The 15367-nt window shown below is 38.9% G+C and overlaps 1 protein-coding gene across 1 annotated transcript in view; it reads left to right on the top strand.

The window, feature by feature from the left end:
* Positions 1–15367, top strand: part of DNAH11 (dynein axonemal heavy chain 11) — a 277792-nt gene that overhangs the window by 220662 nt on the left and 41763 nt on the right. The window contains exons 63-65 of the mRNA XM_037890566.2: positions 2709–2882; positions 6985–7220; positions 8600–8722. Coding sequence (XP_037746494.1) covers positions 2709–2882; positions 6985–7220; positions 8600–8722 — 533 coding nt within the window. The remainder of the gene's footprint in view (positions 1–2708; positions 2883–6984; positions 7221–8599; positions 8723–15367) is intronic.

Below are 15367 nucleotides of genomic sequence, written 5' to 3'. Positions count from 1 at the left end.
CTCTCGAATTAATTCTCACAAAAAATGATAAAAGACAAAAGCACCCTGTGGCCTGTGAGTGAACACTGTTCATAAAATGATCATTCCATATCTGACTTCTCAGTCCTTTTCCTGAAAGGAAACCGGTGCAACACCTTCAAGAGATGTGCCTGAGAACTTAAATTCATAACTCTGTTAGACACTAAAAATCATGGACATAACAGAGACCCTGGTTTTATGGGTCATTGCAACAATTTGTAACACACTTTGCTACCTATTAATCCTCTTTCCTCCTATGACTGCAGAGGTGTTAAGTGCCCACTTCATTTATAAGTGGTCTCTTAGAACATGTGAACCCTTTATGCTTAACAATCTGTACCGCCTTGTATTTAGCTGTGATATTCTGGTTACTGTCTTTAGACCTGAGGAGGAGCTCTGTGAAGCTCAAGAGCTTGTCCCCTCCACCAAGAGAAATTGGTCTAATAAAAGCTTTTACCTCACCCACTTTGTCTCTTTAATATCCTGGGATCAACACGGCTATAACAAAATTGAAAACAAAAAATATTGATTGTTATTTTGAACCAAACCTCTAAATCTTTGAAGTTCATCCTGTGATGGGTTCGATCCCAGAAACCCCCTTGGGACTGTCACCTGAGGTGCTGAGACTACCTCTGAGCCCTTTTTCTCTGCCAGTGTGGGCCTCTAGAACCCTGCCTTGTTGAGCCAGACACACCAGTCTGCTCCAACACAGACCAAGGATCTGAACCACGCACCCCAAAGCTGCAGACGTAACTCAAAACAGCTTAAGAAGTGCTCCTGTATCCAGCACCCAGACACCCAGCTCCCAATGGGATCCAAACCCCAAATGAATCCGTTTTACTCTGTATGAAGCTTATACAGGGTAAACTCATAAATTGTCCGCCCTCACAGCACTGATTAGAGAGAGATGCACAGCTATTTGCTCCCCCAGATATTACTTACTTACTCTGGGTTAATTAATAAGCAAAAGTGATTTTATTAAGTGTAAGTGTAAGGATTTAAGTGCTTTCAAGTAATAACAGAAAGAACAAAAAGAAAAGGAGTACTTGTGGCACCTTAGAGACTAACCAATTTATTTGAGCATGAGCTTTCGTGAGCTACAGCTCACTTCATCGGATGCATACTGTGGAAATCGCAGAAGACATTATATACACAGACACCATGAAACAATACCTCCTCCCACCCCACTCTCCTGCTGGTAATAGCTTATCTAAAGTGATCATCAAGTTGGGCCATTTCCAGCACAAATCCAGGTTTTCTCACCCTCCGCCCTCCCACAAACAAACTCACTCTCTTGCTGGTAATAGCCCATCCAAAGTGACCACTGTCTTCACAATGCGTATGATAATCAAGGTGGGCCATTTCCTGCAGAAATCCAGGTTCTCTCACCCCCTCACCCCCTTCCAAAAACCACACACACAAACTCACTCTCCTGCTGGTAATAGCCTATCCAAAGTGACCACTCTCCTTACAACCTGCATGAAAATCAAAGTGGGCCATTTCCAGCACAAATCCATGTTTTCTCACTCCCCCACCCCCATACTCACACAAACTCACTCTCCTGCTGGTAATAGCTCATCCGAAGTGACCACTCCCCCTACAATGTGCATGATAATCAAGGTGGGCCATTTCCAGCACAAATCCAGGTTTTCTCACCCCCCCCCCACACACAAACTCACTCTCCTGCTGGCAATAGCTCATCCAAACTGACCACTCTCCCCAAACTGTGCATGACAATCAAGGTGGGCCACTTCCAGCATAAATCCAAGTTTAACCAGAACGTCTGGGGGGCGGGGGGGGGGGAAACAAGGGGAAATAGGCTACCTTGCATAATGAAAGTTACCAAGCAAAATAAAACAAAACACTCAAGTCTAAGCCTAATACATTAAGAAACTGATTACAGATAAAATCTCACCCTCAGAGATGTTCCAATAAGCTTCTTTCGCAGACTGGACTCCTTCCTAGTCTGGGCCCAATCCTTTCCCCTGGTACAGTTCTTGATAGCTCTAGTTCAGGTGATAACTAAGGGATTTCTTATGACTGGAACCCCCTTTGTTCTGTTCCACCCCCTTTTATAGCTTTGGCATAAGGCGGGAATCTTTTGTCTCTCTGGGTCCCCACCCCTCCTTCTAAATGGAAAAGCACCCAGTTTAAGATGGATTCCAGTACCAGCTGACATGGTCACTGTCCTGTGAGAGCCCAAGCCTTCATCCTTCCTGGCCTGACTCACAGGAAGGCTTGCAAATAAACAGAGCCATTTACAACCAATTGTCCTAATTGATGGGAGTCATCAAGATTCCAAACCAGCATTAATGGCCCACAGTTTGTATAATTACAGTAGGACCTCAGAGTTATATTTCATATTTCTAGTTTCAGGTACAAGAATGATACATTTATACAAATAGGATGACCACACTCAGTAGATTATAAGTTTTGTAATGATACCATACAAGAGACCTTTTGCATGAAGCATATTCCAGTTACATTATAGTCACTCTCATTAGCATATTTTCACAAAATCCATATGGAGTCACGCATCCATCACTGATATTGTGCATTTCCTTACACCAAATTATTGTGCTTCTGTACATTTTTAAGTTAATTTGAGGTTGACTCTTCTGCCAACTCTGAGTTTAAAGAGGCAGTTAATAATATATCTGTCCATGAAATGTTATAATTTTGTACTTTAGGCTGAAAAAATTCGTTGGAGACAGTCTATTAAACATTTTGAAGCTCAAGAAAAGACACTGTGTGGTGATGTCCTGTTAATGGCGGCTTTTGTGTCCTACGTTGGATCTTTTACAAAACAATATCGTCAGGAACTGGTGGAACATATGTGGATTCCTTTCCTTAAATCACAAAAGGTAAAACTTATTGTACAAAATGGTGGCCCATACTGGAAGCTCAGGTCCATTAGCTTCTCTGTAGTTCAGAATGTAAAAGTACAATTCTGCTTTTAAAAGTTGACTATAAAATGTCTTTGTGGAGCTCAGTGTTTGTCTTTCAATGGCTTTGTATCAGATTTTCTCAGAGTACAAGTAAAATATTGTTTTCTCTAACTGTAAGGCTTGCAAACTCTACTTGGAGTCTGAATGCCAAGTGAGTTTCTTTCCCTTTTACACATCTTCGTTTTGTAGGCCAAATTATGTCCTCCGCTACTCCAGTGCAATAGCATTTGTTGTTGATGGGGATGTGTAAAGATCAAATTCCATTTAACTTTCAGATTCCAGGAGAATTTTGAAATGGCTTTCATTATATTGATTATTGCAACATCCTCCTCTCTGACCTCCCAAACACACCCATCAATTCAAAATGCAGCCACTAAACTCATTTCTCTTGCCTGTTATTTTATCATGTAACACTGTAACATGACATGTACCATGTAACTTCTTTGAATCCATCTATTGGCTTTCCATTCAATATATCAAATTTAAGCTTCTTGTCACCAATTTCAAAACTCAGTCACTCTGCCCACTCCCTTGTGAAGTTTTGTGTTACCTTCCCCCCGCAACCCTTCTGCTCTGTGAGTGAATGCTCCCAACCTCTGTGTATTTCTTAATCTACTCGTACAGTCCTCATCACTGTAACATTTCAGCACCTTCCAATTATTACTGTATTTTATCCTCAAAACAGCCCTGGGAAGAAAGGAAGTATTATCGTCCCTATTTTCAAATGGGGAGCTGACGCAAAAGGGTTGGTTAACTGGTGTGCCCAAGGCCACACGAGAAGTATGTGGCTAAACTGAATTTAGTCCAGGTCTCCTGAGTTCACCAAGTCCAGTGCTGTATCAACTGGACCATCCTTCTTCCCTCATCCATTTGTTTGTCAGATTTTCACACAATCACCTCTCTGGCCAATATGACCTTCCTGATCTTTTCTGCAGGACCCATTTCTGCCTTGCAGCCTTTAGGTAACTTCTATGTAAATTACCTGTTGTTATTCCTTGCCCCCCGACTCTCCGTATTTCTTAGTCTTTAGACTGTGTGCTCCTTGGAGAAGAGACTACCCTTAACTCTTAGCACATTGTGATCACTATCTTAAATTAATAATAATAATTTCTCTAATACACTCTAAATACTGGTATTGCTAGTCAAATCAGCTCTTTTACTGAGTGGCAATTGCCAAGATTGATTGTCTCAGTTTTGACATGTTCCCCATGAAGAGAGAGAAATGTGGTTAATTACTTGTTTTAAAAACACCACGTGCTAGCTAAAAGCTCTTCTTTATGAAAAGTAGAAGCTACAGTGATGCAGTCTTAGTTTTGTACAGGTTTGGGACACTAGATAAAGTTACATATTAAAATAATACCTTGCTTTGTAAGAACAAACCACCATCACCACCACAATGCTATGTCTGCTTCCAAACAAATTTATTTCAATGCTTGAAACTGACTATACTATTTGTCATGTTTTACTTCATGAAATTGATGGCTGTGTGATTAGAATCAGGGTTTAGGCAATGTTAAAGAAATACATCCCTTGCCATAGTTCAGTAATAGTCTTACCCAACAACAAAATTGTTGCCACAGCAACTAAACTGGAGATTATCTAATCTATCTCATCTAAATTGGGGAATAAGAATAACCTAAAGAATTATAGTCAGTTTAACTTTGGTACCCAGAAAGATAATGGAGCAAATAACCAAACAATCAATTTGTAAACACCTAGAAGATAATAAAGTGATAAGTAACAGTCAACATGTATTTATCAAGAACAAATCATGTCAAACCAACCTAATATTCTTCTTTGACAGGGTAACAAACCTTGTGGTTAGGGGGAAGCAGCAGATGTGATATATCTCGACTTTAGTAAAGCTTTTGATACTCTCTCGCATGACCCTCTCATAAACAAACTAGGGAAATATAGCCTAGACAAACCTACTGCAAGGTGGATGCACAACAGGTTGGAAAACTGTACTCAGAGAGTAGTTATCAATGGTTCACAGTCAAGTTGGAAGGGCATATCAAGTGGGGTACTGCATGAATCTGTCCTGAGTCTGGTTCTATTCAGTGTCTTCAACAATGATTTGGATAATGGCATAGCGAGTATACTTATAAGGTTTTTGGATGATACTAAGCTGGGAGGGGTTACAAGCTCTTCGGAGGGCAGGATTAGTATTCAAAAACTTGACAAACTGGAGAAATGGTTTGAAGTAAATAGGTTGAAATTCAATAAGGAGAAATGCAAAGTACTACATTTAGGAAGGAATAATCAATTGCACAAATAAAAAATGGGAAATGACTGCCTGGGAAGGAGTACTGCAGAAAAGGATTTGGGGGTTACAGTGGATCATAAACTGAATCTCAGTCAACAGTGTAACACTGTTGCAAAAAAAAGTGAACATCATTCTGGGGTTCTGTGTCCAGTTCTGGGGAAGATGTGTACAAATTGGAGACAGTCCAGAGGAGAGCAACAAACATCATTAAAGATCGAGAAAACATGTCCTGTGAAGGAAAGTTGCGGGGGGGGGAGGGTTTGTTTAGTCTGGAGAAGAGAAGACTGAAGGGGGACAGAACAGTCTTCAAGTATGTGAAAGGTTGTTATATAAAGGCAGGTGATAAATTGTTCTCCTTAGCCGCTGAGGACAGGACAAGAAGTAATGGGTTTAAATTGCAGCCAGGGAGATTTAGATTAGACATTAGGAAAAACTCCCTAACTTTAAGGGTAGTTAAGCACTGGAACTAATTACTTAGGGAAGTAGTGGAGTCTCCATCACTGAAGGTTTTTAAGAACAGTATAAATAAGCATCTGGCAGGGATGGCTTAGAAAACACTTAGTCTTGCCTCAGTGCAGAGAACTGGACTAGATGAACTCTCAAGATCCCTTCCAATCCTACATTTCTATGATATAGTACATTCCTTTTAGTGCTACAGATTGTGCAAATCTGGTTGACCATAAAACATCATTTCCTGTAAACATTAATTCAATACTTAGACTCGTGTGCATGTGTGTGTTGGATGGGGAGGAATAATTTGTCCCCCTTCCCCAAAACAGTGTTAAGTTTTGGAATTCAGTTCCAGCTGCTACTTTCCAGAAATAAAAACCTAGGGTGAAATCCTCACACTATTGAAATCAATGGGAGTTTTGCCATTGACTTCCAATGAGCCAATATTTCACTCTTAGAGAGGAAAGTTCCGGTATCCCATTATCAGTCCTCAGACCCATAGAGTATACTACCTATTTCCTTAAAACACTTGCTTTTTTTTTAAATTCTTCCCCTCTTGCATGTGCATCTCCATTATTATTTATACTTATTTATACTTCATGCTTCATGACTTAAGATTTTCATTTCTTTTAAAGCACAAAGAAGCATGATAACACTTAGGATAAGTATGACTATCTGATGGCTCTTTGGCTTGTGTGAAATGAGTTGGAGGTGGCAGTGCAGTTCCCAGTCAGTTGGCTCTAATTGGTGAGATTTTGGCCGTCTTTGCAAAGAAGCAATAGCAATGGAGATTGCCCTGTCCTGTGATTTATGTAGGTGACCTCTTTATCACATAGCTGAAGCACATTAGCAAAGTGGTGCAAGAAGCCTGTTATGCTGCTATCCATATTGTGTACCTTTTCTGTAAAGAATGAGCTTTATTCTCCAGAATTACCAGTTCAATGCCATTCATGAGCGCTGAATTTGTCCTCCTCTTTAAGTGTTAAAAGCTATATACACTGCAGACTATATACACATATGCTGTTTACTTGATTTAATAAATCCTAAAGAAAATATTTATGAAGTTTCTAGAATGAAAAGAAAACATCATTTAAAAAGTACCACGGTAAACTATAGGATTATCTGCTTTGCATTATATATACTGTTTATTTTGGCATCTCATAGTCCACAGGAGACTTACTTTCTTTATATATATAATAAATCTCTAATTACATTGGCTCCTATTATTTTGTACATCACACTGCGTCTTGTCTTGCTACTTTACAACCTTGCTGGATTATTATATTTCACTCTGATTCAAAGGTTCCTATTCCAATAACTGAAGGCCTAGACCTGATTGCCATGTTGACTGATGATGCTACGATTGCAGCATGGAATAACGAAGGACTGCCCGGTGATAGAATGTCAACAGAAAATGCCACTATTCTAACAAACTGTGAGCGCTGGCCTCTGATGATAGATCCCCAGCAACAGGGAATTAAATGGATAAAGAATAAATATGGAACTGACCTTAAAGTCATACGTCTAGGGCAGAAAGGGTATGTGTGCGCACTGAAGAATTAGCTCTCGTATTTACTTCTATAAATTTTCCCTAATTTTAAGGAGGACTCGGTGTGTGTTGTAATGTATTTACTTGTAGATCTGAAATATTATAGTACTGCTGCTTATTTATCCATAGTAGCATTTCTCATTTTAAAAACTCTGCTTGAAAAAGGCACTTTCTGCTGTACTGTTTTCAAGTGCTAAAGAGGGAATAAAGTTAATGTGGGAGGTGCATTGCACATGAGGGCAAATTGGTTTTCCCATAAATAGGGTGCTAAAAGCAAAGGCTTTGTTTAGTTTCCTGATTATTGGACATTTATATAGTACAATGTAGTGTATAGGATAATGGCATATATGTACCTAATACAGAGTGAGAAACTCAGTCTAGTGGTATTACACAGAAAACTGCATTCAGTAACAGATTTTCTAAGACATTTTGAATTCTGGCAGCTAAGTTTGAATGGAATTAAGTTTAGGTTCTGTGGAATGGGTATGTTTTTATCTCCTGTCATGCTGACTTTGATTTATTTAGGGGATTGTGGTCTGTTTTGAACTGAATGTTATTTTATCTGCTGCAGTAAAATATCTTTGAAAACTACCACATCTCTTTTAATAACTTTCAAAACCTTTTAAAGACTATCTTACTAGAAGAGGCTAGGTTAGTTTATTTTATTTGAAATCCAGGTACAACAGGTAGTTACATGGCAGAGTACAGTAAATGGTCTCAATAATGCTTCATTTTTAAACGCTTTGAACAATTTAGGTCCTGTCTGCCTCCCTGAACTCATTTTTTTGTACTTTTTCCCACTTGGCCCTTTCTTCTTTTGCTTTCCCAAGTCATACAAATAATTGTCCCCTTTGTGACCTCTTCTGCATGTCTTCCATGCAGCCACTTTATGCCTGAAATGATATAGTTTGGCCCATATTATTATGATTATTTATTTGAATTACTGCTATTTATTTGTCTTGTGGTAATGCCTTGGAGCCCCAGTCATGAACCAAAACCCCTTTGTAATAGGCACTGTGCAAACACAGAACAAATTACTTGAGAGAAAACATCACCTGCAAGTGAATTTGATTTCATTGTGAATGTTCAATGTAAATGTTCATATCAATAGTTCTTCAGGGTAGGACCTTGTGCTTGTACAAAACCTAACTCATGTTTGTTACTACATAAGCAGGAACAAGGACCAAAGACTCTTGCCTCAAATGCACAGAATTATTAACCACTGGAAAATATCTTCTTGAGTGCAATACTGGAGGTTTTGATAGAGCTCTTATACAAATATTTCTCGTTTGTATAATCTAAAGCAGAAATATATTGCTCCGTAACTAGCACATCATCTAATAGGTAGGGTTTGGTTTTTGTGTTAAGGTTTTTGAAGACCATTGAAAGAGCGTTGGCCTGTGGAGACACCATCCTAATTGAAAACTTGAATGAAACAGTAGACCCAGTACTTGATCCCTTACTTGGAGGAAACACAATTAAAAAAGGGAAGTAAGTATTCTAGAGCAATCAGGATTTTTGCGTGGAAGTTGCTGCCAAGGACACTGTATATTTTTCTTTTTCTTATCTTCTCATCATAACTTTCTATGTAGAATTTTTGTTTTGTTTTTTAAGAAAGGTGATGACTCAAAACTGGTGATGAGCAAATATCAAATAATTGGGCATCTGGATGTGGTTAGATAAGCTCCCAAAAGTTCCTATGCACATCAGAATGTAAAACCATCAATGCCATCCCAATCTTCAAAACCTGTCTGGAAATATTATGACCAGACTTTCTTGTGGGATTTCTAATGCTTTGTTTCTAGCCTTGGTTAGAAACTGGAAGTGCAGAGACATGCAAAATCAGGAAAAGGTAAACCAAATTTCTTTAAACCTCAGCAAAAATTTGCTATATTTTTTAGAATAGTACTTTCTATTTTAAATGCCTCCTATGTTTATTACATTCTTTATAGTTAAATATACAACACTTAAAGTAAACTTATTCATGATCACTCACAAATTATAAGGATTTAATAAACCAGAATAGATACATGAAGGGATCCTTTTACAATTTTATTTATGACAAAATGTTGCAGCCTGATCTGAAACCCACTGAAGTCAATAAGGGTCTTTCTACTGACTTCAATGGGCTTTGGCTCAGGAACTAACTGATAACCCCTTTCTGGCAGTGGAAATTAATACACACTTGTATGTCTAGATATGGGCCTTTCATGGTCAGAGATGAGGCACATTGGTGGGACTATGCTGTACCTGTTCTATGGCTGAATGGAAAAGTTCAGTCTCCAGTGCTTTCTAGCACTTTTCATAAGAATTTCAATTCGTATCTTATGAGTATTAAGTTTTTAAAATAAATTTATAGCACATCAGCAGCTGCTGCAGTTACCTTGGAGAGAAATTTTGGTTACATCTGTGTAATCCTGGAGTGAATCTTTTCAGTTAATTGATCTTTTCAGCTGAAATATGGCAAAGTGATCTCTGGTCAAATACGAATTTTTGTTTTTACAGGCTGTGAAAAATAACTCCAAAGATTTTGAATTCTGCGAGAGTGAAACAAATAGCAAGAGTTTGTTTCCCCTATACTTGGCTCAGTGTGCCATGGGCTCTTTGAGGCCTTCCTGGATAGCCACCAGAGTCCGGCAGAAGGGACCATAGTTTCATATTTCCCTCAAGCAGATGAGACCAAGTGAAATATGCTTGTTTTATTAGTGATTTGGTTACTTACACAACAGGAAATTCGTCGGAGGCAAAATACTACTACTTGTGTTTGTCCCTTCCCCCCCTGCCCCCCCCCCCCCCCCACAAAAAAGGACCCATTTTTTGGCAGGTTACCCAAATTTTCTCCATATTTGTCAAAGCTGCACATAAAGGCTATAAAGGCTATGGAGTGAACACATCACTTGTTCAGGCCTAGCTCCATTTTATGCAAGACACAGCATTACCCTGCACCGTACCCCTTTGAAATGTTTCATTTTCATTACGTTTTAGGAAGTAACTGCAAAGTCTCAAACAACTGCTCAACTCTTCCGCCATTATCTCTACCTACTGCATTCTTGGTTAGATGATGATCATTAGTTACTATTTTTCAGTCCACAAAGGTTTGCTAGGTACCTCACAATACAAATAAGATAACACAAGGACTGATTCTGCTTGCACATACACCAATGTAAATCTCAAGTAATTCTATTAAGGCCTAGTTACGCTGGTATAAAACTGGTGTGATCAGAATCAAGTCCCGTGATCCTGAAAGTCTTACTATCTAATTTCAGACATGATGTAACAAAGAGGGTTATAAAATCGTAGGGAGGAGTTGAGGTGGAAAGGGCAGGGGTCATAGCAATATAATTATACAGTAACTCAGCAAAGGCTTGCACATAGCATGATGGAGCAATATATATAAACACTAGTCAATTTAATATTTAGTAATCAGTGTGTTTAAGTGTTCTTTACAAGATTGAATAAAAGGTCATCCAGTTAACATTTCAAAGACATTACACACAATGAATCATGGAAGATGTGCCATGTTTACCTCCTGCGGCAGTGGAAACTATGCAGACCTCCCCTAGCAAACAAGCAAAGTTTTCGGCATTCTGTTTTTTAGTAGTTTTGTCAGGCATTTGTTTTTTCCTCCTAATAAAGAAAGACTAGAAAGATGTTTGTGATAGATATGGTGCAGTCCAACAGTTGAAGTTCATTAATAATTGGAATGTTGTAGAGTACGAAGTAATGAATACTAATTACTCCTTTCATGTCTGACAGCACCCTGCAGACCAATACATCAGCCTAGACTTTAATTTGGTTCTAGTAATGGTTTCATCAATAGTACATTAATTCTGTGTTTGAAAAGATATACAGTTGAACCTGACCCACACAGTAGATACCACTGTCATAAAATGGCCACATACTGACAACAGCTGGATAATTAGAAATAATTAAATCCGCTGAGCTTCAGACAATCCTAATCTTAAGTAAAATATGTCTTATGATATCAATCGACAGAAAGCATAGCTGGGAAGATATATCAACTTGTAGTCCTTCCAAAGCAAATTTATTAGCTTACATATTAAAAAAAACTTGCTGATTTGTGAAGCAACTTCATAAAATTATATCTCCCCATAGTTAACTGAGGTTATTCTTGAGCTTAAATCTCGTACAGTCACTCTATAATGAACATACCATAATACCAATTTATGGTGGTGTTTCTGAATGAAGACTGCTGTCAACATTTTGTTTTAGAGAACCTCATATATATAATCTTCTCCTACAAGATGAGTGACTGCAGTGGGGGCTGTGGACACTTGGCATCTGAAAACCAGGCTTACTATCTTTAGGCACCTACGCTTTAAAATGTTGGCCGTGCAAATATATTTCCATTCACTTAACAGGGAGTATGTAGTGGATTGTGATCTCCTTTTCACAAAAAGGATTGGGGCATTATGAAGTACATAGTGTACTTTGAGATGTTTTCAGGTTTGATTGTGCATATAGTTGCAGCATTAGTCTGATAACATTGTGTCCATGCATGTGAGACATGACTGTTATGTATTCTTTAGGAAACAGCACGACAATTAACTCAGTTTCTATTCAGGAATAGCTTTCATTTCCTTGAACGTCTTGCCAGCTGTGCAACTTTCAGGCAGAATTTTTTTCCACAAAACTAGTTTGACCAACTTGTACAGTCTGCCTGCTGTGATTGCTAAGTAACCGCTTCAGTCTGCATCTGATTAGTTCAGCTTTGCTCTCTGCATTAGTTGCTGGAGTTCACAAGTGTGAGACAGAAGCTTTTAATTTAAACAGCAGGGTTTGAAATAAAGCTTTTCATAAATCAATGGAAAGGTAGTTTTTCTTCCCCCCAAAGTAGAAAAATATTGTTTCCCTTGCTTTCTTGTCCGAAAATCTATGTACCGCCTCTCTTCATCTTGTCTGGGCCGCTCGGAAATGCAGTAGTAGTAGGAGTCTGACATATTTTATACCATTTAGAGGCACAGTTCTTTAACGGGAACTGTCCATCTTGAAATTATACAGGAGGTCAGACTAGATGATCTAATGGTCCCTTCTGGCCTTAAACGCTATACATCTATGAAATACAAATCTTTTAATTTTAAGTAGTCAAACTACACCGGACCCTTTCTAGAACGTGGGTCTATATAGCATAAATTCGCATATAACGCGGTCGCGCCCATGGATCCCAAATTTAATTACTTTAATTGGAATTCATTTTAACGCAGTCCCCACTATAAGGCGGTACCGCGCATGGATCCCAAATCCCGCGTTCTAGCGAGGGTCCGGTGTAGTTACTAAAAAAGCTGTTGTTCAAGTTTCAAGATGGATCAGGGATTCTCACCTTTTTTCATACCATGAGGCCATATTCATCCACTCAAGACTTCCTCCTCAGCAAGTCTCTTCTTCTAGGGTCTTGGGTGTTATCCTGCCTTTTCTCCCAGACAACATACCTGTAAGGGAAGAGCTGTTCCTTAGGTAGATTGGTTCAGCCGTGGTAATTAATCCTCAGGGTGTGAAGCTTCATCCTCCAGATCGTTCAGAGCATCTGCCAATGCAGGGCATTGCCTTCCATAAAGTGGCTGTCTTTGAGTATGTCATCAAAACTTTCTCTATTCTGGTCCTTTGACCCAAGAGCCGTTCATCCCTTTCACCTGGGACTGGAAGAAAAAAATGAGGTGTTGCTTTGGGTGTCAGGTCCTAAGAGAGAGACACAGAACAGAGATGATTTTGCAGGCTCTCTTGGTGGTCTCTGTTCTCAACCCTAATCAATCTCATACTGAGCTGGCCCTGGAAACTCCCTTTATTCCAGATCTACTCTCCCAAAGATGAATTCCTTTTGTCCACCTCTGGTGCCTCAAGCTAATGCATGTAAACTGACTGAAACTGCTTTTTAGATTAAGGCTTCTTCTCTGAAGTTGCTGAGTAGTGAGCAGCAGAAAAGTTGAAGCTGATGGGAGCTCCTTGGTATTTCTGAAACTCAAGTCACTTTATTTAGGTACACGATTATTGATTTAGGCACCTAACTTGAAGCTCCTATTTCTGAAAACGTTGACTTTTGTGCCTACTCATCAGCTATATCTATTGTTCATAGACCCATCAGAAGACAGGAGTTTAGTTCCAATCTTTACATTCCAAGATTCTTAAAACAAAACAAAACACCACCACCAACAAAACATTGTTGCAAAGACCTCGCTATTTTCTTGGTGGTACAGGTGCTTTGGGATTAAACTCTGGGACATGTATCTCTCACTTTATTTTGAGGCAGCCCTTTGGGCTGTAGTAATTTCTACAAGAAAAGTGGGGGTGATCTATCATTTTTTCATTTTTCTCTGAAAGTCTCTAACTAGAAGGAAGTGGTGGTTCTGCAGCTTATATATCAAACTTGTTTGAAAGGTCTTCTGCCATGTTCCCTGGCAGGGGGAGACTTACTGCAGTCTGTTCTGATTGTCCCTGCTGGTAGGATGGGAGAAGAAAAGACTATAAGTGAAGGAATTACCAAAAGTGATCCTTTGTGGTAATTCATGTAGAGCCACTCTTGCACTACCTCTCCATTCAGAATTCCACTCGTAGCGCTTACACACATTATATTATTTCATAGTCCAGAATTAATTTCTAGATAGATATAGTTCATGGAAACAATGAAATGATTCTGTTGTGTGTTTTCCGCCCCTCTGGTTAACATCATTGTTGCTCATATTTTTTGACCCATAAGAGAGCAATAGCAAAACATTTATTTTTCCCAAATCTGCGATTAACAAAAAAGTCAGCATAGCTGCAGTTATAAAACCCACTGAGTCATTCTGTAGTTTTTGCCTTTCATAGATGATAACCACACAAATTGATAATTTATTACTTCTGTGAATTGAGAACTCATAAAATAATACTTCTATACAAGAGTCCAGGGCTCATTTAACAGCCAGACTTCCTTTCATTTCTATAACGTAGTATTGTTCCCTAGATAATCTCCCCACTGACAAAGCTAACTCACGTACTCCTCTGTCAGAGACCTGGTTCCAACACCCTTATGCCTGTGTATATGTATGTTGCATTGAGGACAAAATCACCCTCTTAGTTGTGCTCAGCTGTGTTCAGGTCTGATGTTTTGCTCTCCATATCCGTTTAGAAGTCCACATTAGGCGCTTAATGTGTTGCAAGAACACGGTGTCAGAATTGAAATCTGCCTTGCTGAACTGAGAAGTGAATTTTATCCCACCCAAAAAATAATAAATTGGATGCTGGATCCTTTTTAGTACAGTTTTATATAGGATTTGGTTAATTTTATTTTAAAATCCAGGCCATTTATATACAGGTGCCTAAATAAGAATTTAGGAGCATAACTTCATGCTGCCAGGTTTCAAAAGTTTGGCTAGACTTCATATGCTTTTTGCAGGCCAACCAGGTTCACCATCTGCCAGTATTCAGAGGCCTTTCATTCCTCTGATTCTCTAACCTTGTAAGCTCAACAGCAGTTTGACTGAGCTAGTTGTTGCGGTGTGCAGGATACCACCTCCTCGTTGTTCAATCTCATTTGTATTTTTCCACTTCATGGTGCTCTGAGGTAAAGAGGTAAAATAATAAGAGACCAAAGACTACAGAACATTAACTTTTGTTTTTCAAAACTATGCCATAAAATAAGAGGGCTAGGTCAATGCTACCTTATCTCCATGTCTCATCTTGATGCTTTAGTAAGGTCTCCTGCTAACAGTAGCACCACAGCAAGGGCAGAGCCAGAAAGCAATGCCTTACTTAAGGGATCTTAAGTGGAATAAAAAATTATTTTAGAATCACTCACTCTATGCAGCATGTGACCTAGTAATTAATTTGTTTTGAACAAAACATTTTGTCGGCCACCTTTAAAAATCCTCTTTTGTTCCTCCGTCAACAGCCCTGTGTCTCTTCCGGTCATTTGTCAGTTTATCAAACATATTTCTGTTTATTTCTTTGTGTTAGCCTTTATAGCTGGAATATTTAAAAGATGCTAAAGAAAACAATTGTAAGAACACACACAGTTCATGTAAGAATTATTTGAAAACTTGTCCAAGTTCATGGTAAGGAGCAAGGACACAAGGTTACCTCTGAACTGTGAACTCTTCAGTGAACCTGTTTCATTGCCAATAAGCCACAAGTGTATGCTAT

This window comes from Chelonia mydas, chromosome 2, assembly GCF_015237465.2.
Source record: "Chelonia mydas isolate rCheMyd1 chromosome 2, rCheMyd1.pri.v2, whole genome shotgun sequence".
NCBI classification, from domain to species: Eukaryota; Metazoa; Chordata; order Testudines; family Cheloniidae; genus Chelonia; species Chelonia mydas.
The sequence above is the reverse complement of the archived record's forward strand: the minus strand, read 5'-3'. Positions and strand labels throughout refer to the sequence as shown.